This window comes from Anopheles gambiae, chromosome 3, assembly GCF_943734735.2.
Source record: "Anopheles gambiae chromosome 3, idAnoGambNW_F1_1, whole genome shotgun sequence".
In the NCBI taxonomy this organism is placed as follows: Eukaryota; Metazoa; Arthropoda; class Insecta; order Diptera; family Culicidae; genus Anopheles; species Anopheles gambiae.
This window is the reverse complement of record NC_064602.1, coordinates 47,010,534-47,038,201: the sequence shown is the minus strand read 5'-3', so window position 1 is coordinate 47,038,201 and position 27,668 is coordinate 47,010,534. Positions and strand designations below refer to the sequence as shown.

The 27,668-nt window shown below is 39.3% G+C and overlaps 2 protein-coding genes across 10 annotated transcripts; one reads left to right on the top strand and one right to left on the bottom strand.

Annotated features, from left to right (window-relative positions):
• On the bottom strand, positions 1-27,371 carry LOC1279439 (leucine-rich repeat and calponin homology domain-containing protein). 9 transcript variants are annotated; one of them, XM_061660208.1, is made up of 10 exons: positions 27,228-27,367; positions 26,165-26,755; positions 8,840-8,984; positions 8,299-8,668; positions 7,972-8,185; positions 7,647-7,830; positions 6,729-7,574; positions 6,359-6,605; positions 6,215-6,292; positions 1-1,372 (listed from the first exon to the last, which is right to left on the bottom strand). In XM_061660208.1, exons 2-10 carry the CDS (start codon positions 26,424-26,426, stop codon positions 1,109-1,111), a joined length of 2,610 nt encoding a protein of 869 aa, XP_061516192.1. In that variant the 5' UTR covers positions 26,427-26,755; positions 27,228-27,367; the 3' UTR covers positions 1-1,108. The 9 variants fall into 9 exon arrangements, with proteins under 9 accessions (XP_061516192.1, XP_061516191.1, XP_061516193.1 ...); XM_061660207.1 differs by having other exon boundaries at positions 26,969-27,350; XM_061660205.1 differs by lacking the exon at positions 1-1,372 and adding an exon at positions 1,490-5,173 and having other exon boundaries at positions 27,228-27,370.
• On the top strand, positions 9,902-12,243 carry LOC4578093 (WAG22 antigen). Its single transcript, XM_061660210.1, has 2 exons — positions 9,902-10,774; positions 11,183-12,243. The coding sequence occupies exons 1-2, from the start codon at positions 10,729-10,731 to the stop codon at positions 11,737-11,739; spliced, it is 603 nt and encodes a 200-aa protein (XP_061516194.1). The 5' UTR covers positions 9,902-10,728; the 3' UTR covers positions 11,740-12,243.
• Positions 27,372-27,668: the final 297 nt, after the last annotated feature.

The window sequence follows — 27,668 nt, the reverse complement described above, 5'->3', positions numbered from 1 at the left end:
TTCGATTCATAGTATGAATTTTATTGCATTATTGCTTGATTCCGTGAAGATTACAATTATTTTTGTGTATTGCGTTCAAAATTTGACGAGATAAAATTGTTAATACTACGAATGCCTTCTATAAAATACACACTCAAATCTCGCATATCAGTTAACCCTGCAGACGGTTCAGTTTCATCACCACCTTTTCGAAGACGCGATTCCTTCCATGCACAAAAATGTCTATCCATTCTTTCTATTTAGAAAAAAAACTACGATTATTGATATACTGCTTAGGAAACCTGACACTCCGAAATACAAATCCGTCATATTCCAATTCAGACCTTGCAACGCTGCAATTATGCGCTACAACCACAATCAACGATAAAAAAAGAGATGATACTACATTAACCATTCACAGAATAGTTGTATTCCCGTATTCCTGATCAAATCCGTTACAAATCTGAGACCTTTACCTTAATTACGTGTGTTTCTTGGTTGCAAGAGTGCAACTTATGTTTACTTTCGTTACTTACTATCATGGCTTCTTTCATTATCAAATCACTAACTTCAGCAAATGTGAGATAAAGTTGTGCATTAAGGTAAACACACACACATTTTGCAGATTTGCTTATCCTTCCCAACCTGCTACTAATTCATCTGTTGCAATGTTTGGATAATGAGGTTTCAGATAATCTAAGGTGATATTGTATCCAGCTCTTTAAACCCCTTTTCAAGGATCGAATGAATAAATTAGTTTAGTTTTGATAAATATTGTCATTTAACTCAATTCAACACTATTCAACGGAAATCGAATTACGGATCCATGAAATAGAGAACCCGTTTAAAATGTCAAAACCTATATACAATGCAAATTACCAACATAGTACAACCTATATTTCGTGTTTTTCTTTGCTAAACTGAACAAACTCCAATATTGTGCACAATGTGTTGCAGCAGATAAAAAAAGACTTCCCTATTGCCGTATCTTCTCTCTATGCACTCGTGCAGTCTAGATTCTCCAAATCTCATCATCAACCGTAGATAACCTTCCACTTGCGATGGACATCAAAGGATTTCGCCTAGAAGGTGAATCGACGGGTGATGGTGGATTATTATTGTCCGAATCTCATATACCATTTCCACCTACTGGTGACGACAGGGACGATGTAGAAGGGCTTGACTTCTGTACGCTGGAACTACTGCTACTGCTACTGCCGCTACTGCCGCTGTTGCCACTGCTGTTGAGATTATTCGCTAAAGCATACATACTGCGAGTTGGTGAACGAACGTTTGATGCCGGGTTATGAAACTTCAGCAGCTCCACCACTGTTATTGCAACCTGTACAATGCCTCGACCTTCAAGGACATCGGCTGCGCAGCACAGAAGATTCTACAATGATAATAATACGAAAAGGAATAATACATCTCTTTCCCTCTTTTAAGCACATTGTTTTTTATATTATTTTTTCATGATGAACAAAACAACAAACGAAAATCAACAAAATCGTTGTCGAGAAACGCATACACGTAAGATGTATTTTTATTGATTTTGTATAAACTCAAGCACAAACGACAGTCAAAAGAATGTCGTTTTATGGAAACAGCAATGCATGTATAAGCGTGATGATGCTTTTCTTTTGTTGATAAATTAATAGTCATGCTATTAGCATGAGCGGGACATGGTATTAGGGAAAGCTACAACATTTCTTCAATAAAATTATTCTTTCCTAGCAGTCTTAAACGGCGTGTGTTTGTAGCATAAGGAAAAGTGTCCGACCAAGAAAGCTATTGTATCTGTGTTTTTAATTTTAATGCAGATCGTTCCTGTGTAATGCAAATTAATAAAGACCCTTGTTAAGTGCACATTTACTATTTTGGATCTTGTGTTGTTTATGGATGCAACTCTTTGCCGAATAATATTATTTTCTTATTTTGAATCTAAACAGCGTATACGGTGAATTAAACGAGACAGATATTTCAGGAAATTGTTCAAATTCCTTGGAATGATGCAATTGATATAACTATTACAAAAATAAAGGCATTTTTTGCAATGCAGAATGTTATACACTTCTATAAACTCTATTCCTGAATCTTTGTGTTCTATAATCACCTGAGCACTACTTTTGCAATGTTGTATAGCAATAGGTTTTATGTTATATCAAAACTAGGGTGAAATATTACTTCACTAGGGGTTTCAATGCTTCATCTACATCGGTTGTCATTCAACAACTGTGAAGAGAACATTTATCTGCTATTGTTTTTTGTTATAAGTAACCAATAAAATTCTGCTCTGTTAATGTTTGGATATTGTCACTATCATAAATTATGTTACTCGGTCAGGATTGAAGTTTGAACCCTTTCAGCGTAATTCGGAAACCCTTTGGTTTGCTGTTTGTAAATAAGTAGATGTTGCCTCAGTCCAGACATAATTTTAAACTAATGCACTTAAACTTAACTTAAGAAGATACAGTCGTGAGATGTTCTGCCTTAAAAGATAAAAAATATTCCAAAAAAAAAATCGCACGGATACGAGAACATCAAAACGATTTTAAACTAAATAGCATTCAAAATAACCTAAAAAAATATTACTTTTGTTTGAACTTTTGTTTAATATTTGGTAAAGAGATTTTTGCGTTTGGAAATCTTGGTAATATAAAACATTACATTACATGGAATGAGTGCAACTTTTACTGGAATTTAATACTTCGTTATTAAACTTAGTTAAATAAAGTACGAGTTCTATTTTGCTTTATTTTCGAATAACGCTAGTAGCCATTAACTTTCATGCAGGTTACCGGTACCGTAATAATGTTTACATGTATTAACCAAATACATGTACTTACATTGCATGATTTAACGAAATAAACCTAATTCAATGTTGTTTTAATGTTTATAAGATTGGTTGGCTTCATTGGAAAATAATATTTGCCTTTCACTGTGACACTGATACACTCTTAGCTAAAGGCTAGCGTGCTTAACATTTTATTTGTTATAAGGCATCTCTCATGATTTCATTACTCCTCTTTTTTATGTGTATAATTTCCTGCTCAAATTGTTTCTTATTTCCTGTTCTATGTCTCATCTCTAACCATGCACGTTAAACATGCGTTGTAGCCACACATTTGCTTAAGTAATAGTAACTCTCCAACTTTTGATTATTGATTGTATTATCCTGGCACTAAAAAGCTAAGATCAAATTAGCCAACTAGGAGAAAATTATCTAATCTAATAGATATAGAAGTTATACGTTCATGGAACTGATTTTGGAACTAAAATTGGTAAATACTTGAATAAGTACTATGCCTCCACTTGGATTTCAAAAGCATTTCAAATACAAAACTATAAAAGTTATTCAAAATAAATATAGAAAAATACAGAAAATAAATAAATAAGCCTCTTTTAAATTAATTCAAAGCAAAATGAATTGTGTCACTAGCCACTTTGAATGATTCTTGAAGTGATGTTTTGTTACCTCAAAGAAAATGAAGTGATGATTTCGAAGCATTGTTTTATCATGACACTAAACATAATGTTTTAAGCAAAAAAAAGTAAATATTTTCAATGGAATTTCGTAACTGGTCAAATGATGTACTTCACGATATCACTTATTTAAGCACTTACCCCCTTGAATAATACTAAACATTAGCTCCCAACAAACTATTTGTTGTTGGTGGACAAAGAAGCTATCTTGCAATATATGTAAATATAAATAATTGTTATTGAAGATATTTTAGGATTTTTTTCCATCCAGATCTTAATGACCAAAGATAATTATCTTTGTAAATATAGATAATGCATTTCATACTAATTTTCGATAAAAACAAAGACGGTTTCAGAAAAAAATTAACCAAAAGAGATTTTGTTTTGTTATAAGAACACTTTGCCCATTCCATTTTGAAAACACAAAAAAAACATAATATTAAAAATTAACAAACTACGACAAAGGATACAAATATAAATAAATGACCGTAAACAAAAATGTTCCTAAACATAGAATTGTTGAAATCACTGGGTGATCGGATTCACGTCGATGAGAATCGTTTTTAGCACTGTAGGGCTCGTTTGCTATGGACATTTGCGGGGTTTCGACAATTTCCCCCTCATATTTGATTACCGCAGTATTTAAGATGGCAGACGTTTCGCAGTTCAGTATCTTCATACTACTATTTGCAGCATTTTCAAAAAATTCGATTCTCTTCGTAACCACTTTATGCTCATCAGTTTTTATCGAGTCGACGTCATATTGAACGATGTTAAAATTTTCGGTTCCACTGGTTTCGGTCTTTGAACTCAGTATTGGGGTGTCCAGATCGTTTGACGGTATATTCCGACGAACAATTGAATCGGCCATGGTGGGTTGAGCATTAGTCGGAGTGAAAGCTTCACCACCCACATCATCATCACATCCTACATCAACGTCATTCAGATCATCGTCGCAAGAAGTAACGCTTGTTTCCGAATCTTCGTAATCGCGAAGACCGTAACCCATTTCATCAGCATCGTCGGTGCGACAACGAAACTTTCCAATATCACTGTCATATTCACATTCTTCGATTATTTCATTCAAATTTGATTGTATGTCGGTTGAACCATGATTTCGACGGTTGGTTCGCGTAGAAGGAAACTTTCGTTTTCTAGCAGGTTTAACACTACTCTTGGGAAGATCCAATGTCACTGGAACATTCCGATGATCCTCACTGCCACGGTACGACCTTTGAGTAGGTTGGTCCGAATACTCGAACATCTTCTCACCGGTGGTTGCTAGGTCACCGACTATTTGCGAACCCTGCTGATCTAATATGCCTACAGTCGAAAAACCATACGATTCCATTATTTCACAATTTAAATTTGTCTCTGGCTCTGTTGAGCTGTTGGTGTTGGTTGCAGCAGCTGTTATGGCTGATACGGATTGCGTTGTTGGCGGTGGCGGTGGTGGTGGTGATCGAGGACGACGAAGAAACCCAAGTGGTGATGGTGAAGGTGGTGATACGCTCTGAGCCACCGGCAAACTCAGCAATGCTGCGATCGTACGATACATCGCTAACGGATTAGGAGGTCTTGGCGTAGGACTTGTTTCCTGTGATCCATGTCCATCATCATATCCCGCCTTCCGATCATTATCCTCCAACGGTGTTGACGAGGATTCGGCCACGGTTGGTGGAACGATGTCCTGGCAGGAGCAAATCAACTCCTGCAACCAACACCAATAGCAACAGGATAGAGAGAGAAGAAAGTTAGTGCGCGTTGACGCCTGTTCCGCATTTTAGCGAATAGAACAAAAATCTAACACTAAATGTTTTGTTCATCGGCTAATTGTGCCATGTGCCATAAGCAGCGTTTCTATTACGTTCATCTTCTTGTCCTTTAGCACCTTTTCAATCATTCATTTTCTTCATTTGTTACCGCTATGTACACACAACATATTTACAAATGTAACTCATACAATTAGCACTTGTTGGAAATATAAATAGATTAGGGACTCAGATTTTGTTTTCACTTGCTTTGCTGGCGCAACTGAATTTTACTTAGGCGCTCTAATGTTACTACTTGTGCAATACAAAACCTAAGATCAATTCAATTTTTTAATAAATTTTACTACACTGCTTTTATTTTTAAAGTTTTTCTTTTTAAATTCATAACTACAGTGAATACATAAAAATGAAATTGTCATTGTTGTGACCTGTATCGCAATAACTTAGTACAAAGTTTTGAAAGGATAATTAATGTGCTTTTCTTAGCATTAGTTAATGATATCAATGGGCATCCGACAACTATCCGACAACTATCGAAAGGTAGCTTATGATTGACTTAAACACAAACAACACAAGTGTCTAATATACTTCATAACTCAATTCGACTGGCTGAACAATTCAATTTACTGTTCATCTATCTCTTATTTCATTCGTATTTCGAAACGCAATTATAGTTATCAACTAAACCTTAGTATTTTTCTACCAAAGCGATTCGGACTGTCGATGTGAATTTGTGCAATGTAGACGTCTATTTTGTTTTAAATAATAAATGCAACATAAAGGTGGCAAACAAAGCAAGAGTAGAAGAAACAAATCTGAACACACATATAAATAGTCTTTTGGAAGAAGAGAAGGAGAAATCAGAGCTTGAAAACCATTCCCATAGATTAAAACCACCAAAAGACAAAGACCCACTACTTTCGCTTAGCAAAAGATTCCACCAAAGATTAAAGAAACATTTAAAGAATCTCAAAACTCACCTCATCTACGCCTATTTTTCGACAAGCATCCAGAAAATAATCCACGTTTCTTCGACATCGAGCCATGGTTAATTTTGGCTAAAAATGACAATGATACCAGTTATTTTTATTCTAACTTTAGCTTAAATTTCAAACATTGCTTACCACAGCTGAAGAAGGGACGTGAATGCTGCCAACAGATCTTGGTCGAACAAGATTCGCAAGATGGCATAGTACGACACCATCCATTAACGCAGGTGCAATGTCTTGCGGAAGCGACATTTTCAAGCGGGTTTCAATAATTTGCCGCAGTTGCTCAATGAGTTCAGTTTCTTCCTTCTGCTTATCGAACTCCCGACGCATGGTAAAGCTCAACTTTTCGGTAGGCACGTCACGATTCCACGAGACAGTCCTGCAAACAAGAATTATTTTTACAATTATTCGTGGCGGAAGATAATTATGAGTGGCTGAAGATAGGCCACTCTTTCATATTAACCACGTTTAAAAATAACATTTTTCACTTTAATATACTCACTTATTTGCTTTCTGTCCCGGTTTAGCATTATTTACGTAACCTACTGTCGCTGTTAACGGTTTTTGAGTAGCTCCCGGTGAGCCTAGTCCTCCACTATTTGGAGCCGTTGGCTTTGGTATCGACGAAGGAGGAATATTATTGTGCGCCAATACCCCACTTGTCGACTTGCATGGGCTATTTGGTTTCACATAAGCGTATTCGTTGTTGACACTTCCATTTGCTGAAGACAATGATCCTTTTCCAGCACCGTTTGAAAGAGCATTTTTACCATGGGATCCATTAGAAACACTAGTGGAAGCTGCTCCTGACGCATGATGATTGCCATTTAAATGCGTAGGTGATTGATTATGATGTAATGAGCCAATGTTGCGAGATGGTATGACTTTCTGCACCGGTCGCTTATTAGGAGTACCTCCAGTACTATCATCAACTGTTGTGCCTTGACTACCGTTTCGATTTGGCGAAAGCAGAGGACTTGAATGGGTGCCAGTTGCCCCAGACATGTGGTAGCTGCTATTCGGGTTTGCATTAATTTGGTTCATTTTTTGCACGCCTATTGTATGATGTGGCGATACTGGAGAGCTTTGGCTGCTGCTGCTATAAACCGAGGATGACGAGATAGATTTTGTGTACGGCGAAACATTGCTAACCGGTGAGTCCGTCGCCGATCCAGCACTATCTGGTGTCAGCGGATGATCTTTGGATCGGTAGACTGAGTCAAGATTACGCTGCTGACGCAATGCTTCCTTGTACTCGCGATACGTCTGATAATTGGATAGTGTACGGCCTTTGTCATCCGTCTTAGTGCCATCGGGTGTTATGTCTCCTTCAGGCGATATATCATTGCTAAACGAATACGGGTTTACATTATTAAATAATTCAACTGAGCCTCGTATATTAAGTGCACCAAAAATTTACCTATTGTTGTTCGATAACTGCTTGCGATCCGGATGATGTTCCTGAAACGTCGCATTCTTCCGAAATTCTTCTTCCCAACACACATCATTGCTACCCCCCGTTGTTCCAGCAACGGCAGTATCTACTGTAGATTCATGTGGTCCACCGTGGTTCGGATGAGTTGCCAGAGCGACATGTTGTCCACCTGAGGAAGGATTAGAAGCAATCTTATGGTTACTACCATTGGCTGGCATAACCGTGCAACCCGGGTGCAGTGGAGTGGGGGACCATTTTGACGATGAAATGGTGAAATTATGCGCATCTTCCTCATACTTCCAACGCTTACCATCGAACCCACCATCACTAGTACAGTATCCAGAGTCGACGTTTGCTCTCCGATTCCGCTGTTGGCTGTCCAGCAAACAACTGCTGGAATTCTTTGCCGAAAGAGCCGTACGTCGTAATGTTGCATGGCCATCGATACCCGTTTTAGATTTTTCCTCCCGCGACGCTACCGTTTCCAAATACTTGAAGACATGCACCAATCCGCGTACACATAGCTGTTTGAGTGAGCGTATTGAAACAAAAGCAAAAAAAACATTAGCTTATTGGTTTTACATTAGCATTAGGCAATGTTGTCATCTACATAGAAAACAAGCCATCGACTACTCACGCTAGCAGGTGGAGAGGTGAGTGGATTGTTCGAAAGTTCCAAATCCACAAGCGAGGTCATGTGACGGAGTTCTACCGGCAAGGTAGCGATCTTGTTGCTGCTGATATCCAAAAATGCCAACTCCAAGCAGGTGAGATCACGAGGCAGGTAGACTAACTGATTGCTGCGCAAATTTAGCGAACGCATGTTGCGAAGATCACCCATTCGCGCTGGAAGATGTGTTATCTGATTGCAAGCCGCATCGAGCTCCGTCAACTTCTCCATTCGACCGAGCTCGTCGGGCAATGTAGCAAGGCGATTGTTCGAGACGAGTAAAACCTGAAGAGGTAGAGCACAGATTTCGCGCGGCAAAACCGATAGTTGATTGTTTCTGAAAGCATAGAAAAACAAACCGTGTCAAACATGTTGTTTCGTTTAATGTTGCTCACGGCAACAGACCAGTTGATTATGTGCTTCGATGCAATGTTTCTCACGATCAATTAGTCGCTGGGAAACACAATCGATCTTTTCATTCCCATACTACGGATGATCTGTTTCTTACCTTAAATCTAAATAAGTTAGAGAATGCAGTCCACGTATCGTTTCCGGCACAGACCGGATCGTGTTGTGGTAGACCAACAGGCGCTCTAAAAACGCGAGACATGTGATGTCTTCTGGTAGTTCACAGAATCGATTTCTCGACAGATCTGAAAGAGATGGAATAAAATGAAACGTTGAAGTGCAAGAATTTTATAAGATAAACATCAACAATTTAAAATTGCCTTCATCTGACTAACATTAATTTACATGTTATTTCAATAAAATCATTTGATTTATAACATTCAATATTTTTCATACTTTACTATTTTACTTCAACAAATATTACTTCCTTTTCTACAATTATGCCAAATACGTTTAGCAAGATTGTACAATAGCAGCTTCAATTGCCTTAACTGCCATTGGTCACTTAACCATATTATAAACTTCTGGAACGAATCAATAGAAATCGGTTAACAAAGAAATCTTCATTTAACCGAATTCATGCCAATCAAATTTCATAAAGATACAATCTTCAATACTACTAACACATTGACCAATTACAAGCTTCATAAAGCTACAAGGACAAACACCAAATCATAGCATAAGAATATTGATATGACATCATAGATTCAGCAAGAATTGGACATGTCGTACATTACATTCCCCAAATCTATTGAATCGGAGTGGTTTTCATATTTTTTCATTATCACTTTCATCTGACATCACGTCACTGAAACAGATCAAACGATCATGCTGCTGATTCATAGAAAGAGAATACACGAGCCTTTTTCTTCTCTTTCACACGAGTCTGTGTGTCTGAAATCATTCACCTTTTCAGAAGATAAAGACAACAAGACCAAACATTGATACTCACACACCTGCAATCTAGCTCCATTTTCTTCTTTCTCTCAAGAAATGCATTCCCTTCAATTTCAGAACTTGCTGCCTCTCACTCTCGCATTCGGTGCACCCTTATGCTGCTGCTGCAGCACACCACACCGAGCATAAGTTCTTCTCTTCTGCCACATTTATAGCACTTTATAGCATCTCGTGGTAGTGTGTGTGAGCAATGAATGTGTGCCTTGTGCGTGCCGACCCGCAAGCCAACCGGAGCATGGTATGAGTGCGTTCGCGACATCATCATCCATCTCGAGCGGCTAGCATGCGTGTTTTTCCGTCGTGTGCCGAGTTTTGTCTTAAATTCTATCTAAAAAAACATCTATTCGACGCATTGCATCGTGTGCTAAAGAATGTGAATACTGTGAGGAACAATATTTGCTACGAGTGAACATTAGCCAGCATCAAATTTGTGTAGTGAAACACATTTATAATTGAGCGTTAACGAAACGCCGGATCCAAGTGAACACCAGGAGGTGACCCTGCTGCTGTTGCTGCTGCTAGAGGTTGCCTTTGCGAGACATACGACCACGAGCCAAACTCATCAAGCGTGTTGATATTGCTTGCGAACGTCGTTGCGAACTAAGCTGCGTCGATGTGGTGATCATTCTCGAGTGTGTGTACATCAATTATTTTATTTACGAACGTTCTTTGCATGCAAATGCTTCCGATAAAAACGCAAGCTAGATAAACTGTGAAGGGGCTGCTTCCCGTACAATACACTCTGTTCGTCAACGTTCGTCCTAATAAGGTTCGCATTATAGTGCTACAAACTGGCCCTTCGTTTCCTTACTTAGCAAACCTACCCGGGACGTGTGTGCATTTGTGTGTTGGGCTTGCTCAAAAGCCTGAAAGATCAACGTACATTTTGATCAGTGAGGCACTCTCAAGGAGAAATGTGTTAATCCATCATACTGATAGAAACATTTTTTTCTTCAAGACTAACTAATCGATTGAAAGTGTTTTAAGGAAGTACTGCAACTAACGAATATAAAACAACCAGAATCGATAAAAATGAATCTGCACCAAGCTCAGCAATCCACTGTTCTACTCTGTGCAAGTAAGTATGCCTATTTCATAACGATTGTGGTGCGCATGAACATCAAGCATGGTACGGCGTTTATCGGCGTTTGTTAGATTGTTCTCTTTCCTGCCATGCTACCTGCCCATAAGGGATTGTTTGTCCACCTCAGGCAAAGAATACAGTCTCACCCTTGTGTTAGGATCCTCAAACGCAGTGCACATGTATTGGTGATCGTCTTCTGGATAGCGATCATAAATACACTGTACGTTACAGCACACCTTCTCAACCACCTCTGTAGGAGAGAAACTGACGATTATGATCCTTTGTTTAGGGAAAAATATATTCAGAGAAGAACGCGAGAAGGTTACCAGAGCGCGCTGGAGCATACAACCTTTTTTCTGTAGCTTTAACACAACAAAACCTGTTTTTTTCTGTTGTCTTCAGTGACCCTGCTTCTCTGCACGCTTGGTGGTATTAGCGCCGCCAGTGGAGGGCTTGTTGGAGGAGGCGGTGTCGGAGGCGGCAGTGGTGGAAGTGGTGGGGCTCGAGGATCGGGTATGTACAACTATGGCACCTACGGCGCTATGGGAGGAACGGGTAGCGTCAGCGGTCTCGGGATGCGTCGAGGAGCCGGCGTGTACGGCCCGGCTGGCCTTGGAAACCCACACGAGACGCCGCGATATCTTCATCCTGGCCAGGGCGGAACGTCTGCTACGAAGAGTCCCATTTCAGCTAAATCTAGCAACCATCGTCTATCGGCCTGGGGAATCATTACGATCGTTACGTTTGTCATTCTGATCGGAGCCGGCGCGTACTGGGGCTTTATCTGCTACCCATTCTTCTGCAAGAAGGAGCGCAACTACAACATGATGATGAACATGTCGTCGGCCACCACCGCCACACCGTCGACGCGATCGACAGAGTTTGAAAAGCTCGATCACTGCTGCTCCAAATCAACTACCTCTACCCGGAGCAACGACACGGGCATTAGCAACATCTAATGCTTCATCCAACACGATCGCCATCATTCCCGCACACAACAACTGCTATTGCGGAAGCTAAATTAAAGAAAACTCAGTATACTCTTATGTTTAGGCCATTACACAACGCAAAGACGGGATAGCTACATTTGATCGAATGGGAAAATCTTTGTATACTTCTTCTAACTGCCACTTCTTATCAATTAGGGCATGAAACAACATACGAGTGTATTAAAAAACGGAACATTTCTTACAACTTCCCAAACAAATATTTCCAAACTTCAAAAGCAATTCTTTTGAGTGACTGATTTATACGTCTCTAGAATTTTTACTTCCTCTTTTTGACAGATTAGTGATGCATTTATCTACTTAGCTATAACGATATCGAAACATACACTTTTTACTACTAGTGATAGCAGCTTGCGTGACGGTAAAGTAGTACATTGAAAATATTAGCCGAATAGATAGACAAGTATTGAATGTGACAACATTGTAATAAGAATATGCAATAAATGTTTAAACAAACTAGAATTTGTTTCTTTTTAAAATGGGACTACTTGTGAAAGAAAGAAAATATCGAATACAATTTAAGAATATCAAAGTGTCTACATTTTCATGCGTGTTAGTGGCACCAATTAACATTGTACTTCATATTCATTAGAAGCTTTTCATTATTTTTTAAAACATCTTCCATACTTTAGGTTTGTTCATCCCAGCAGATTACTTCATTTCTGACACCATTTCTTTCCCCTCGCAATGATTGCCATAGCTGAGAGACAGGCCTGGAGAATGCGTAGACACAGGAAGTTGGCAAAACCCACATCGTTTGTCATTGAATGTAAATTGAATAGGTCACAAGAGATGTGATATGCAAACTCTGTCCCACATGAAATTGTACAACAATGGGGAGCAATTCATCACTGACTGCAGAAAGAGAGTGTTATACACCAACACGCCAAACGATAAAAAAACTGTAACGATCCGAAATTACTGAATCATATCAACCGATGTTATGATAATAAGCTAACTTTCTTTTTTCTTTTTTTATTCTGTGATCCTTTTAAACCTAATTGTTGTGTACCATAAATCTAGAGAATAATACCTTTATTTAAACTACTGCAAACCCATTTATTTATTTTTTAACTCTGAAGTCAATTAGACCATATGCACATGTTGTTTTTTTAAAGAATATTCCAATTGAAGATCACTCATTTAAGCGCGAATAATATATCTTTTTAGTACACTTTTTTCATATTTTGATTTATCCCAGCAAATTATCTTGCTTTATCAGCTCTGGGCAGAACAAAAAAATACGATGATTTTGTTCCTTGGTATATTATAATTATGATTTCATTCTCGATCTAACACCACCACAGATAACAAAGCAGAGTATTTCTATTCATCGCCATCACAACCACACTAACAAGCACCAATCATTTCTCCCTGTTCAGCTACATCATTTTCTTTCGCGCTTATCCCTCGGGCACGGGGATTAGGGTACAACAAATACGAGACTGTACTGCCGTGGGGTGGGTCAAGTTCAAGAAAATAATTTCTATAGCGATGGCAGAACGTGAACGGAATATCCTTTCCCTCGTGTTTGCTTTTTGAAGCGAGTGCCCCCACCATCAAGTCAGACGGAAGAACGAACCCTTCGCTCAAAAGGCACGAGGACAATTTGTGCGATTCCCATCCAAATCTAAAGGAACAGAGTAGTGGCACAGGTTCGCAGCGTAATGGGCCACATGGCAAAATACACACGATATTTAGTTTAGCAACGATGGTGTTTCTGTTCGCTTCATCTCACCCTAGCATAATTCGACGGTCGCAAACGATCATTTGGACAACAGCGTACCACGTATAGCACCACTGTTGTTAACGACGTTAGGGGGAATACTGTATATCGCTACCGTTATTCATTCTGAAATAATCAAGTGCAATGTGGTGACGGTTGTATGCTCGAAAAGGCAAAGTAAAGTTGTCTGCAACTGGCAGTGCATTTGTAAGTGAATTTATAGCAAAATGTATTTTTTTTTAGAAGCAAAGTCGCAGAAACGAGTCAAATAGCTAGAAATGGTAATATAAAACGTTATATTAAATAACAGAATAATTCAGTGGCGAACGGGTGGTCTAAAGGTAAACGCTTCGGTTCCTGTTGGCAGATATAGTTCAATTCTTATCCAGATCACCGTCCACAAATAGCTAACAAATCGGATTCGTACTACAATTAACTCTGAGCGTCTGTATAAAGTCCACATGACCATTTATAGATAGATTGTTACGCCAAGAAGAATTAGAAGATATATTACTACACTTAAGTATAGTTACTTCTTTACTTATTCCCATTCAATAATTACTCAAAGATTATTTTTTTCCAAAATTGATTTAGTATTTCATCTCTTCGATAAAATATTTTTACATCTGCAGCATTGATATTAGTATAAGTCATTATGTTAACATTATTTTTGCCCAACCATTGTATTATTATAAATAAAGCGCATGCACCGTACGCTTCATGTGCGAAGCCATCTTGCATCATTATGAAATCTGGTTATTACCTCTCACATTCCTCATCAAATTTACAAATTAGCCTTTTGAATTGTTAATTATACTTGATTGCATTACTGAAGCTCTGCTATCATCCCATATCACAAGGTATGATAGGTGACGATGATATGATATGCAACAACGAAGAGGACGTCTTTCACACGCATTCCTTTTAATATTTATGTTTTGTACTTTCAAGACACTTATGTCAAAATACTGTAAAACTCTGAATTTCCAATTCTTCGTTTTATGCTTTTAACTATATTGCATTTATTTCATTTCTTATTTTTACTTCATTATTTAATTATTTCATAATTGCCACAGTACTATCACAAAGGTCTGAAGTTCATGCCTTTCCATCTGCTTTCTAGTATACCTTTTTCTATATCAAGCGAGTTCATTTTGCAGTGTTTCTATAATAGAACCCAGCCAGATTCCTGCACGTATCTGACACATTTGGAGTAGTTTTCTTATTATTTTCTTGTTTATTTGCAGCAAACTGCCTGCCCTCTTATATGCCCTGCACAGCATATGAACCATCCATCACTTTTTATAGTTAATAGTTGGCCAATCAAGAGCTTATGATGATTACAAAGATCTATTAGGTGATTTTAAAAAGTGTCAATGAAACGATTAAAAACAAAATACACATACGACAAGTTTAAACTTCTAGAAATGGACAACAAGGGTTCAATATAATCTACAGTCAAAAATTGAGAATTCCTGACGTCTTCCAGATTACTGAGAATTTCCAAAAGCTGTATGAAGTGATCACAGAAAGTGATATCATCATGCCTCGTTGTTGTTTTTACACATTGTGGCACCACTTGTTAAGAAGCCCAGAAAATAAATAATAATAAATAATAAATAATAATAAATAATAAAATGTGCTCACAACATTCAAATTTTTCAATGAGTTGGGTTTTCAATTTGATCAACATCTCAATTTGGCAATACAACATACATACATAATACAACTACAAGGCGATTTACTTACATCGATATTGTAGTGAAGTGCTAAAATAATGCTATAACATGTTGTATTCGTTTCAATTTTAATTTAAAACATTTATGTTTTGCCAAACAGCAATTATAGATTTATTCATTGCAGTATAGTCACTTTTGCGTATGTAGGAACGTTAAAATTTAAATTGAAACTATAGAGGGCGCGTAGTTAAGCCATACTACATTTAACAGTTGCCACGGGTCAGACTGTATGTCAATCGCTTTGTTGGTCACTTAATTTCTAAACGTATGTGTATCCTAAAATTCTTCAATTAATGTCTGTCATAAAAATGATGCCTTATGCGCCACATTGAGCGGTAACGACAGTAACAAAACATTCTTCCGCGTTAATTGATTTTAGTCATATTAAAGCATTACGTTGATCAATATTTCAATGCTACGATTTATACACAGTTTATACTAACGTGATAATGAATTAAACGCAATGTTGCTAGCCATTTGTAGTTGTAGTGTATGAATCGATTGTCCCGTTTCCATGCATGCATGAAGCATCTGTATAAAATCTCAAAACTAGTACATCTCGCAATCCAATTAAGCACGATTGTTTACGGTCTCTTCGCAGCTCATGCTTAGTTAGCATTTCATCGTGGGAAAAGAACGCACCACATTGCTCTTCTTACCGCGCAAGTAATTCCAGCATCAATCCAAATGTGATGATCATGAAATATTGAGATTTTGAACGTTTTGCAGTGTGGGGTGCTAGTATTTATAGTATATGTTGATTGTTTGTTTACGCCATCACTTCAAGTTGTAGTAGATATGACCAACCGCTCAATATTTGACTGAACAATCAAGTTTGTTTTATTATTTAGTTGTGTTTATTCAAGCACATGTGTGATATTGAGAAACATGCGTAAGACATGTGAAATGTTCTGTAAAACAATCGACTTATTATTGTTTCTATTTTATCGAATATTCGGCCACGCGAACAGCATATTATGAACAATCAGTTACCAACTATCTTCCTTAAAGAATAACTACATCAATGTCAAGAACCTTTTTTACGATGTGAAGCAACACCTACAAAGCGCTTGTAACCAATTTCGGTACCACACCTGAAAACTATTCCCTCGAAACTAATGCTTTCATCGCTATTTCCTTTTGCACCTCGGGCGCGATACGAAAGTAAATACAATCTAATCTTCCGCCAACGCGACTAGCCAACGCCTAGAAAGCATGCTCCAGACGCTACACACTGGGTAAGGCTACAAATTGTGTTTTGATTACGACAACAGCCCTACTACACCGTTCGACCGACCAGGTTCCCCCACACTTAGCAAACGAAAAACTGGAACGTGTGTGTTTGTGTGTATCAGACCATTCGTACGGTATTTGACTTGGCAGTTCCAGGCCAATGCACTTACGCCTACAGCTGCGCATTAAAACATGCGTTCGGCCATGCTGCTGCCCAAAACAACACTCGCCAAGATACTGAGAGACTACGGCTACACAAAGATGCATTCACCCAATGTGGTAAGAAACTAACGCTGAGTGCAACGCAATGATGCTAACCGATATATGGGACCGGAAAGCATTTTCCTGCACGAAACGAAACAAGAGCTTTACCAAGCGATACAATGCTATAAATAAACCTTTTTTCCTCACTTCACTACGCCACTTTCGAGTGAACGCGACCATGTGCCGATGCATAGCGCGTACAGTGAAACCGCGACCATCATGCGGAGCGCCGCGGAACAGTTTCGGGACAACCTGCCCCAGCCGAGACAAGTGTCAAGGATTGGCTCTAGCAATCCGATTTATTTCACCAGTGTCACATTGTCAAATTCTCTCCCTCATTCCTTCAGTAGAAATGGAGGATTTTCAGCGTTCAAACCAATCATTCGCTGGCAGCTGAAGGTCAATGCAGCTATTGCATTACACACCTATGAAGCGTGTATTTCTGTTTTTTTATGTCCTCAAATACATTTTTCTTTACTGGGTTAGGTTTCACAAAAAAAAAGCAACAAAGGCATATATAATTCACAAAAAAGTGATTCTATTTATGCGTTTTTGGAAGGGTTTTTAGTAATAGAGAAATATCTAACTATACTAAGTTGTATTGAATATAAATCAAACATCTTTACTGATAGTGCAAGCGTTCTGGCAGCGTTGGAACATGGACAAACAAAAGACCCACACATTATTGCAATAGATCATATATTCCAAGCTCATAGGATTCCAAGCCATATAGGAAATTCAGGAAACGAACGAGATGATAAACTTGCAAACCTCATTTTGCAAGATGGTAGAACCTCTAATGATAAAAAATGCACACATAATATCCAGACAAGATACAATAAAAAGTGCAAAAACGATATTGAACACTCTTGGCACAAAAAAACTTGGCAAAAAAGAATTATCTAACAAATTACGTTTTATCAAATTAACCATCAAGCCATGTCCAGATCTTCATAACAATAAATATCAACAAGTAATATCAAGACTGCGAATTGGTCATACTAAACTAACTCACAGTCACATAATTACAAAATAATCCCCTGCACTCTGCAAATACTGCACATCTCAGTCCGACATTTAACTAACAGAGTGCAACGGATACAAAAAGTTAAGGGAATGCTGTAATCTGAACATTAATATTGATGAAATCCAAAGAATTTCAAAAAAAACTAATTTTAGAAAAATCCCATTTATACAACCTTATTTAACAATTATAAGAAACTAAAGTATAAGATAATCATGTTGTAGATTCGACTATTTTATAATAGTCGGACACAACATGATAAAACTCACCGCACAACTCACCACAGGCAGATTTGACTAACCAGTATAGTCTGACGCACCTGTGGTAGAAAGGTTTAGATAACCCTAAACAACTTAACAGATACAAAAGAGACCCAAGAGGTCCAAAACCTCTTTAAATATTAAAACAACAAACAAACAACTATACTAAGTTTGTTACAGCAATATGTCTTAAGCTAATTTTTACAAACTCCACTGTGGATGTGTCCGTCGTCTATGGAAATGAAACATAAAAACAGGAAGGAACATTTTTTATAATCGATTCACGTTATACCTCAACAGCGATTGCGTGTCTTTATGGACAATCTAACACACGTGCTTTCGTTTGCATATATCCCACCACGTTTTGTATGTTCAGTTACTTTGTACGACGAATGGAACTAATTTGGTGCATGCGCAACATCAAAATGGTACGTAGAAATCATATATTACGGTTTTTTGGTGGAAATTTTTGATATTTTACACCAACTACCTATTTAATTGCCTTACTATACATAAAACACGTGATAGAGCCCGACAAGGACGCACCTAATACAACTATAAAATTGTACCGATTCTCCTCTACGAACAATTAATTGCTGGCGGTTTACAGTTTATCCTGTTATTGAGTTGTTTTATCATAATGAAACTCGTGAATAAAACGGAATATGATTCATTACATGCCACCAACATTACCGTTTACCGGCGCCCATACTTTGCCGGCACAATAAGGGAATGCGAGACGTCACACAATAGAGCTGTACGGAGACGGTTTCACAGTGCTGCTGCTGCAGTGCATTGACAGCCATAGCCAGACGATGTCGCGCCGGTGCAGCTCCACGTGGAGCCGCACCCTTTTTTGACTGCAGTACCTAGTGTTAAAGATTTTACCGGAAATATTCATATCATCCCTGCTGCCGGTTCTCGCCATGCCAATGAACCGTATGCCAATGGCAGCTACGTTCTAGTTGTTGGCGAGACTGCTTTACACGCCAACCTACACTTCTCCATTTCCACCCAAGCCTGCAGCATAACGTTACATCCTTTTACGTACTTTTTTGTATTTTGTTGTACGGTTGTGACAATAGCACACCGCAAGGAAGGCAGAACAGAGATCCTCTCTCGATGGAGCCTTTATCTATCTTTATTTTTTACTTGTTATTTATGTTTCTGTAACCAACAACAAATGCTCCATGCATCAAATCATTTTACTATTTTATGCATGCTGCAAATTGATATCATGCACCGTAAAAAACATATTTTGCTCTGATCTATCTGAGCAAAACTTTATCAATGTCTGTGCATTCCATATACCACCCAACCAATGCACATCAAACGAAAGGCGATTAAACTCTACACAGGAAATAGTAAGCCCAAACCCATTCGCACTGGCTCCATTCGTGCACGCTCTGTGGATTATTGACTTTTAATTATTTTCCTTTTCCTTTGCTATGTCTAATCCAGTTCAGCAAACCATATTGTTTTCGTCTGATTCGCCTGCTATGCTATTAAGCCGTACAATAGAAAGTAATTACCCCATCATCCGACATAGGCACGACGGTGTGCGTTATCTTTGCATATTGTTATCTCCATACGTACTTTTCTCCTTTAGTCTTACGCGTTGTTCCGTTCCGTTCATCTGCTTTCGGCACGCTTTCGGTGGGTAATCCCGTTTACTTCCGACTAGGCATAGGCAGCATACTTTTTCCCCTCCATGCCAGCCAAATATCGATTAATTCAACCAAACCCAATCAAGACTAATTTCCGTTATGGATTTTCTTACCATAGAAATTAAAAAAGAGCAATAACACGATAGGTAACAATACTATAGAAAATGTTCACCGTGGTTAAAAGGAATTGCTGTTTTCAGCTACAAAACATAACAAAATTGTACGGAAATGTTACAGATTCATTAATTCACACTTTTAGATGGATTATTGAAAGCATTTCATTTTAAACCTGAATTGCCATTCTACATTTTTTCGCTATACTGCAGTACGTGACGAATATTGTACACTTTTTGTTGTTGTTAGTTCTAATGCTCGTTCGGCGAAACCCGTATGCAAACACTCATTCGCCACTGTTTCTTTTTGTACGAAACGGAAACACACTTCAACATACAGCAAAAGCTAATGGATGTCCTCTACGCGCCCATTCTGAAGTCAGGAAACGAAATATTATACGGACAATAGTGTAGCAGCGTGTGTGAAAAGACGAGGAGCAGACAAATATTTTGTATTCCAATGTTTTGAAACGTGCCATTCCAACGGAATAAAGGTTTATTGTGCATTCCACAGCAGTAAGCGAGATTTCATCTACACGCTTAGTTTGCAGAAATATCGCTTTAACCTTTGCCGATTTATTTTTTACTTGAATATTTATATCGCAACGCTGTATACAAAACAGAAATAGAAGGTATAATTTTTTACCTAATGGTATACTTTTTTAACGTAATGCAACAAAAAGATAGTATGTTAAGCTTTTACTCTGAGCATTAGCAAATTTACGCAAAAGAAATATTAGTCAACGATGGGTATGAATGAATCAATGCAACACAAATATTCAAACTAGATTCCAAAATTCCAAACTAGAAACTTCTGTGCATGGTTTTACAAAAATGCCCTATTTCCATCTAGTTTTTGTTATCATGTTAGATAACGGTATTCAATGTGAAAAATAGCGATAAGAACGATCGATAACATGGTAAACTGCCAGTTTTCCCAACCAGAAGCGTAATAGAAAAAAGTATGTATCGTATATATCGAATATTATTTATCGCACCACACGTGTTGATCGTCCGCCCGTTGGCAAAATCAATCACACATTTAATAAAAAGAAGAAAAGTATAAACAATATTTCAGGATCGTAGGTTCTTGTTTTCGTGAAAAAGAAAAGAAGCAATTCAAGCTATACACAAATTTCCTTTAACCAAAACCGGCTACTATTGCCACGATCCCTTTCGCGTGCGCTACTAACCATATTTAGACATACGATGAGATCATATGAAAATGTAACCTTCCTCGCATACGATGCCATTCCAAGTCTGTCTGTCATGCGGTGGAACCGCTCCCTTCAGTATGATGACGACAGTAAAGGGTCCCTGCTTCACTCTCCATTTATTCGTTGCACGATCACAATCAATGTCAAGTACGAGAGTGTTTGTTGGTGAGAAAACGGCAGTTATTAGTACGACCGTGTCCCAGCGCCGTACCGAAAATTAAATGCTCACAACAACTTTGACTAATGATGAAGCGATTATGGATAGGATTAGTATAGCATTGGAAAATATTTCAATTTTATGTTTCGTAAACCCTTTTAAGGGTCTACGGTAGAATATGAAAATATGTAACAGGTAAACTATTATGGGTAAAAATACATTTTGTTGAAAAATATGTTCAATAAAAACAATATAAAAATAGGTAACATGTTCTTAAACGATCGCTTTTACGAAAACTCGCACGATGTAAATATTTGAACAACGACTGGCGCCTGTTTTCCTTCCTTTTTACCACCCCGTAGAACAGCAGTTCGATCGGTTTCTCGTTACTCAGTACAAGCGTAAGCATACACTTACCAGCCCCACCACCTACTTCGCAGCCCTTACGATCATTCGACCGTTTGTGAATGGAACACGAAACTCAAACAACATTCATCCCTCGTGCTAAACCCGCCACACACAACAGACTGATGGTGGTGGCGGTAGGAGGGGCATTCACAATACGACACTTTGAGGCTTTTCTAACACATCCAAATGGACAGAAACACGCTTGTCGTCGTCTGTAAATAAAGCATATGCGAAATGCTGCCAACGGCGAACGCGTGATTTGTGGCCATGAAAAAAAACCATGCAAGCGATCAGTAAACACGGCCGATACGAAACGATGAGTCATCGTCCGATGAACACACGGCTGGAAGACGAAACATATGTGGCAAACGGCAGTGCTTCGCACACAGTGGCATTATTGCCTCAGCGCATGATTTAGTTTAGATAGAAATATAAATATTGATCTTGCTAATCACTTCCACATAGGAAACACTCGAGTCAATAAGTCTGCAGCCAAGGAAAATTGCCTGTCGCATGGTTATTGAGTATCGAAGAGCATGGTTCCAGCATATTTTCAGAAAACTTGTTCGAGCGTTCAGTGTTTACGCTTTATAATCATTCACGTTGCCTCTCATGAAAGAGCATAAAAACGGTTCAATGATAGTTTCCCCCCTTACTATGGATTTCTTCATCAATTGAACAAAACTGAAAGTAAACTAGAGAAAGAAAAAAACATAACTACAGTCCACCACCTCGCCAGCATGCGCAATCATGCGCATAACAACCATCAACCCAAAGGCCTTTGCCTTCTCCAACCACTTTTAACTAGGGCCGCGCAGTACGATCAACTGAACTGTAGCTTACCCCACACGCAACCCCTTTTTCCAACGGGAAAGAGGAGATCTATTTCTGATTTTAGCCGCTACAAACTACTCACTACGGGTTACACACTACTGGCTCATCGCACTACCGGGGGCACGGTTCGATGCAACTGAATAGGTTTTTATTGCTCAATTAATCGTAACAAATTTTGTGGTTAGCGAAAGAGAGTGAAAATGTTCGATACCGTTGAGCCGGACGTTTAGTCGGAGGATACGAGGCCTGACAAACGTTTGGGTAAGGTCGTCTTTTTTTTTTTGGAAAGTATGTGCTGCAAAAACGCACGATCGGAGATCGTTTGTAATGTTAAACATTTCAACAGAATTCGGCTTGCCTTTGCAATCAATGTTACACAACGGATAGGGAACGATTGAACGACGTCTGCTGCGTGCTCGTATATAGACAAGTGTTTCGTGAATCATTGCCGATATACATTTCCGAGATATAAAACATAAGTACGCGCCACTTGCGTGAGTTCGTTTGCACGCCCGAATTACGCCTGGAAACGCTGAGAGCTATTAATCTGCCATTATGGGATATTAGCGGGTTATAATACTTTTCATAATTGACCCGATTGAATTGCCACAATCTCAAGATATTCAACCTTGGCGAAGCGCCACAACTTAATTGAGCAATTTTTAGCTTCCTTCCTATCTTTCCATATCATATTGCCGTTTTCCCTTCCCATCGTAGGCAGGGAAACGTACACCAATCTTCATCTCTTTTTTGCAATATATTTCAAACCAGACGCACCCGGAAAGCGAACATCTTTTCTATTAATCAGTTTCAAGTGATCAGTTTTGGCAAAGAGGAAGTGAATATTACAACACCACAAAAAAACCCTCAAACGCCTTTCAAGATCATGGCTTACACTCAACACACGCAGTTAAAGTAGCAACAGCAAAGCTCATTTCATAGAATTATCGCCAGCAAACATTTTATTTACAAACTGTAACGCGTCGACACATGCACGCATTTGGCTGTTGCAGCACAACACGAGTGTACACATGAAGTGAGTGTGCGTGTGGCTGGCGGCTTATCAGAACAGAAATGTTGATTTGCTCAATGTAACGCCGAGAGAGAGAGGTTATAAAGCTGCACGTGTAACACGGCACCAGTGTGTCAGAGTTTTACTACCCTATATGCTTTCTTCGCACTAAAATGGAAATCTGTCTCAGATAGATTGATCATTTACCAGCTTTCTTTGAACGGTTACGGAGTTTCACCAATCCGATTTGCTCGTTTGTCTGTTTTTGTCCACTTTCTATTACTTTTTAGGGGGTTTTCTTTCGTATGTTCTGGAGACAACATAACTGGAACTACTTTAACAGAGTTTTATTTTTACTGCTTGCCATTCTAATTGCTGAAGTGTACGTACACTGTACAGTTTAATGATTTAACAAATGCAAAATAAAAATCATATTACATTCAATCATTGAACAACACACTTTTTGCAGCACTGTGTTAAACGTTGTCGTAAAATAAACCAAAAATACAATTCAGTAGGCATAATCCTAATATTATTCAGATCAGCCAAGGAACACTGATGCTTCTTTGCGATTAATCATTAGCTAGTGAACTTTTAATGAGTGGCACTATTATCAAGCGCAACATGCTTCTCGCCTTACCCGAGAGCCTTCCTCCATCGGATTGATGTCATTTGTAAATTTAACAGTACTTCTGTGTGCCAGCCATCAAACAGCATTGAGGTTAAAAGGAAACAGTTATGCCTCGCTTTCTTAAACCTCTCTTCTGTATAGATAGTGCCGCTACAGATGTCTGTATTATGTCCATCTGACGGTTTCGACATCTGGAACCGTACCGGCATCGTACCGAACTCATAACCAGCAATCGGAATGAAACAGTTTTTACCAGCGCTTTGTCTAAATGTTGCTATAAAAACGATTATTTTATGTAATAACACAATTGTTTTTTTATTGTGTTGCAAAAAAGTAACCCTTATAAAGTTGTTTCCCTATGAGCGACTTGTTTAATTCTATTATAAAAAGAAATGGTACAACCGACATTGCAACTAGCACCCGTTGTGCGATAAGCACGAACACTGATAGTGGTAAGAATTTACATATGGCCAAAGTGCTGGTACTGTGTGGCAAATGTATGTGTGGCATGAAAGTTGAAAGGGTCGTACGAGTGACCTTATTGAAGCCGTTGTGCAAAATGCGTTCAATTTAGAACTGTAGCTCGATCAATTGCATTAGAGTAATTTCAAAATCAAATAGCCACTATTCAGCTGTTTGTGTTTTATTTTTCTCGTTACAGTTATTTGAGGCAGGTCTTCATTGCCGTAGGAATCATGTTCGAAAGCATTTACATCTGGCGGAATGGCATGGACTACATTCATGGATTTTCAATAATTTGTGTACGGTTTCATTTTTTAATGAGCCTCTCTACAAAAGCCTAAACTACATTACTTTGGGGCCACCAGCACTGTCCCCACACCTATGCCCACGGTTCAAGGCACATTATTCGGCTGGTAGATTGAGCTTCTAGGTCAGCTCGTTCAGTGTCCGAAAAAATCACCACCCAAACCCCCCCCACCCGTTAGCAGCCCCACATGGGCCAGATGGTGGCGACCCTTTGCCACTCCGCGAGATGTGTAGCATAATTTTCGAGCGGCCGATGTGCGAGCGGCAAAATTATTATCCTCGAGCAATTTTTGCCGGTGGCACTCACCGCAAGGTTTCAGTGCAAGCGACATGGGCAAAACAAAAAGCAAATCCATATTTTTTTTCCTTTTCTTGTTTCATCCACCCAATCTCATGCCCCCACCCCAGTGCAGACGAGAAGAAACAGACAAGCGTACCAATGAGCAGAAGGGGAACCACTCTGCGAGCTCCTTGGTCTTGGCCTGCGAGCTGTTTACGTAAGCCTAGACTACCTCATTTCGTATGTCCTCATTTTTTGCGAAAAACCTGCTACGATGTGTCCATCGAAGGAAGCCGAGGAAAAGTCAATTTTTCACGTATTGATTTTACCTCTTTCGAACTCCGTTCCTTTTGGGTTTGATGGGGGTATGTAGGTTTTACCCGTCGTGATTTTACCGAAAAAACGAACGCATTTATTGCTTGGGTTTTGCATGCTTAGGGTTACATTTTTTTCGAAACAATTATAGGAAAAATACTCCATAGCTTTACTTGACAAATTGTTTGTGAAGATCTGTTGAAATAAATCGAACAGCATGTAAATCGACTCAAACTCGATTCACACGCCTCTTCAAACAGACCCGTTCGCCGATGGTTACGCTTTTCAAGTGCGCAGCATTATTCGATTAAAGATGCTGTATAAATAGAGTGGAACAAGTACTAAGCATTTTGATCGTATCCCGCAGGCTATCTTTTTCTATCCGTCTGTCTACTCCGTCCGACTTCTTATGCGGTTCAAGACCTCTCGTCCGCCAGATCGGCGACGCCAGTTGTGCATTGCGGCTGGCCGGTTTGCGGGAATAATTTATTTTTAACGATATTGTCGTCGCTTCTAATTGCAAATATACTGCTGTTTGTTTTGCTCCCGGTCTATCGAATGTTTTCGCTCGTTTTATTCCTAGATTATTGGCCAATGTATACAACCAAAGCATATCTGGCAATGGTTCGGATATTTCATTTCACTTAGCTTGTGGTGCTACGAACTATATAGTGTTGGCCAATAAATTGCCCTTAAAAATGCTATTTCTTGCAAAGTGTATGTGCTTACCTGCAATAACCGTGTCGCTGAGGTTGTACTTCCCCGCTGCCTTCGGAAAGTCCTTCAGCTTGCGTCCGCTCAGCTTCAGCTCCCCGCTGAGATGCGCATCCTCCAGGATGCGCTCCAGCGAGCGCGTCAGCTGACTTTGCAAGTGACCACCGGCGATGCCGACGTTGCCGACGCCGTTCATTCCTACCAGATGCAATGGTTGGTGCTGACCAGAATAGACGACGGTTGACTGGGTTGCTTTCAGGCAGGCGGCAACGGCCATATTTTTGTGGCACTCCGGTTAACAACAGGAAACACTCAAGATGCGTCTGTGTCCATCAGCGATTGACGTTTCCTCTCTCTCACCGGAATCGCGTCGCAGAAACCGAACGCCTCGTCCTCCCCGCCCGTGCGCCGTCCGGATACGCCAACTAGGTGCTCACGGAAATAACACTTTTATACACTTTGCACCCTCTGTGCATACCAAATCATCTTGCTGACAGCAAACGACAACCATTGAGAAATCTTCCCCTGCGTATTTTTCACCTTCTTCTTCTTCACGATGCGTCTACACAACCAACCGTTTTGCCGTGCACCTGGTACACTGCCGCGCTACGATGAAAATGAGAAAAGCGAGAACCGTGAACCGATCAATTCGCCGTTACTACGGCAACGCAGACACCGACATTTCGACACCTTTCGGCACCAGCATCTAGGAAAACTCGTCAGCCAAACCCGACACGCTCTCCACAGTCCTTTTTCCCTACACAAACACACACTCACACACACACATGCCTGCGCGGACGCACACTGCTCTAAACCCACCCAACCAGAATCAAATTTTCTGGGCCTTTTCACGCACTCCGGAAAAACGATCACAAAAAAGAATACGGGTAGAACGGTAGCGTATACGCGTAGCGAAGTTGCCGTTGGAAGAAGCTAAGAAGTTGGGAAGCGCTCATGCGTATTTTTGCTGCCGGCGGTGAACCAACTTTTCCCACAGTCGATGCCGATTGTCATCGATTAATTGCACTTGTTCTTTGTGGCCATGCTTAGCAAGAATGAATGGTGTAGTTGCACAAACCTGCGACCGACAACACGAGCTCGGTCGCTTCGACGCGAGATGAGAAAATGAGGAACGTATACATGCAGCAGAAAAGATATACAGACACCGTGGGCGTACACTTGCGAGCAGCGCAAATGCGACTCGATCACTGAATGTAAACGCTTTCGGGCAGGGCGTTTGACACAGCGCAGGCGGTGCTATCTGTATGACTAAACACCAACAACAAACAGTTATAGCTTCACACAGCTTTTGCGTCTCATTATCAGCAATATTGTGTCGATACAAATTGATTGACTATCCATAAAACTATTTTTCAAAATTTATTCTATTAAATGGCTTCAGTATGAACCATTCAGCAAACCAAACATCAACAATGGTAAACAAACGTTGATGCGTTTAGTCCTAATATCATCGCCTAAAAATATAGAAAATTTGTAATTTATTGTGCAAAATAGTAAC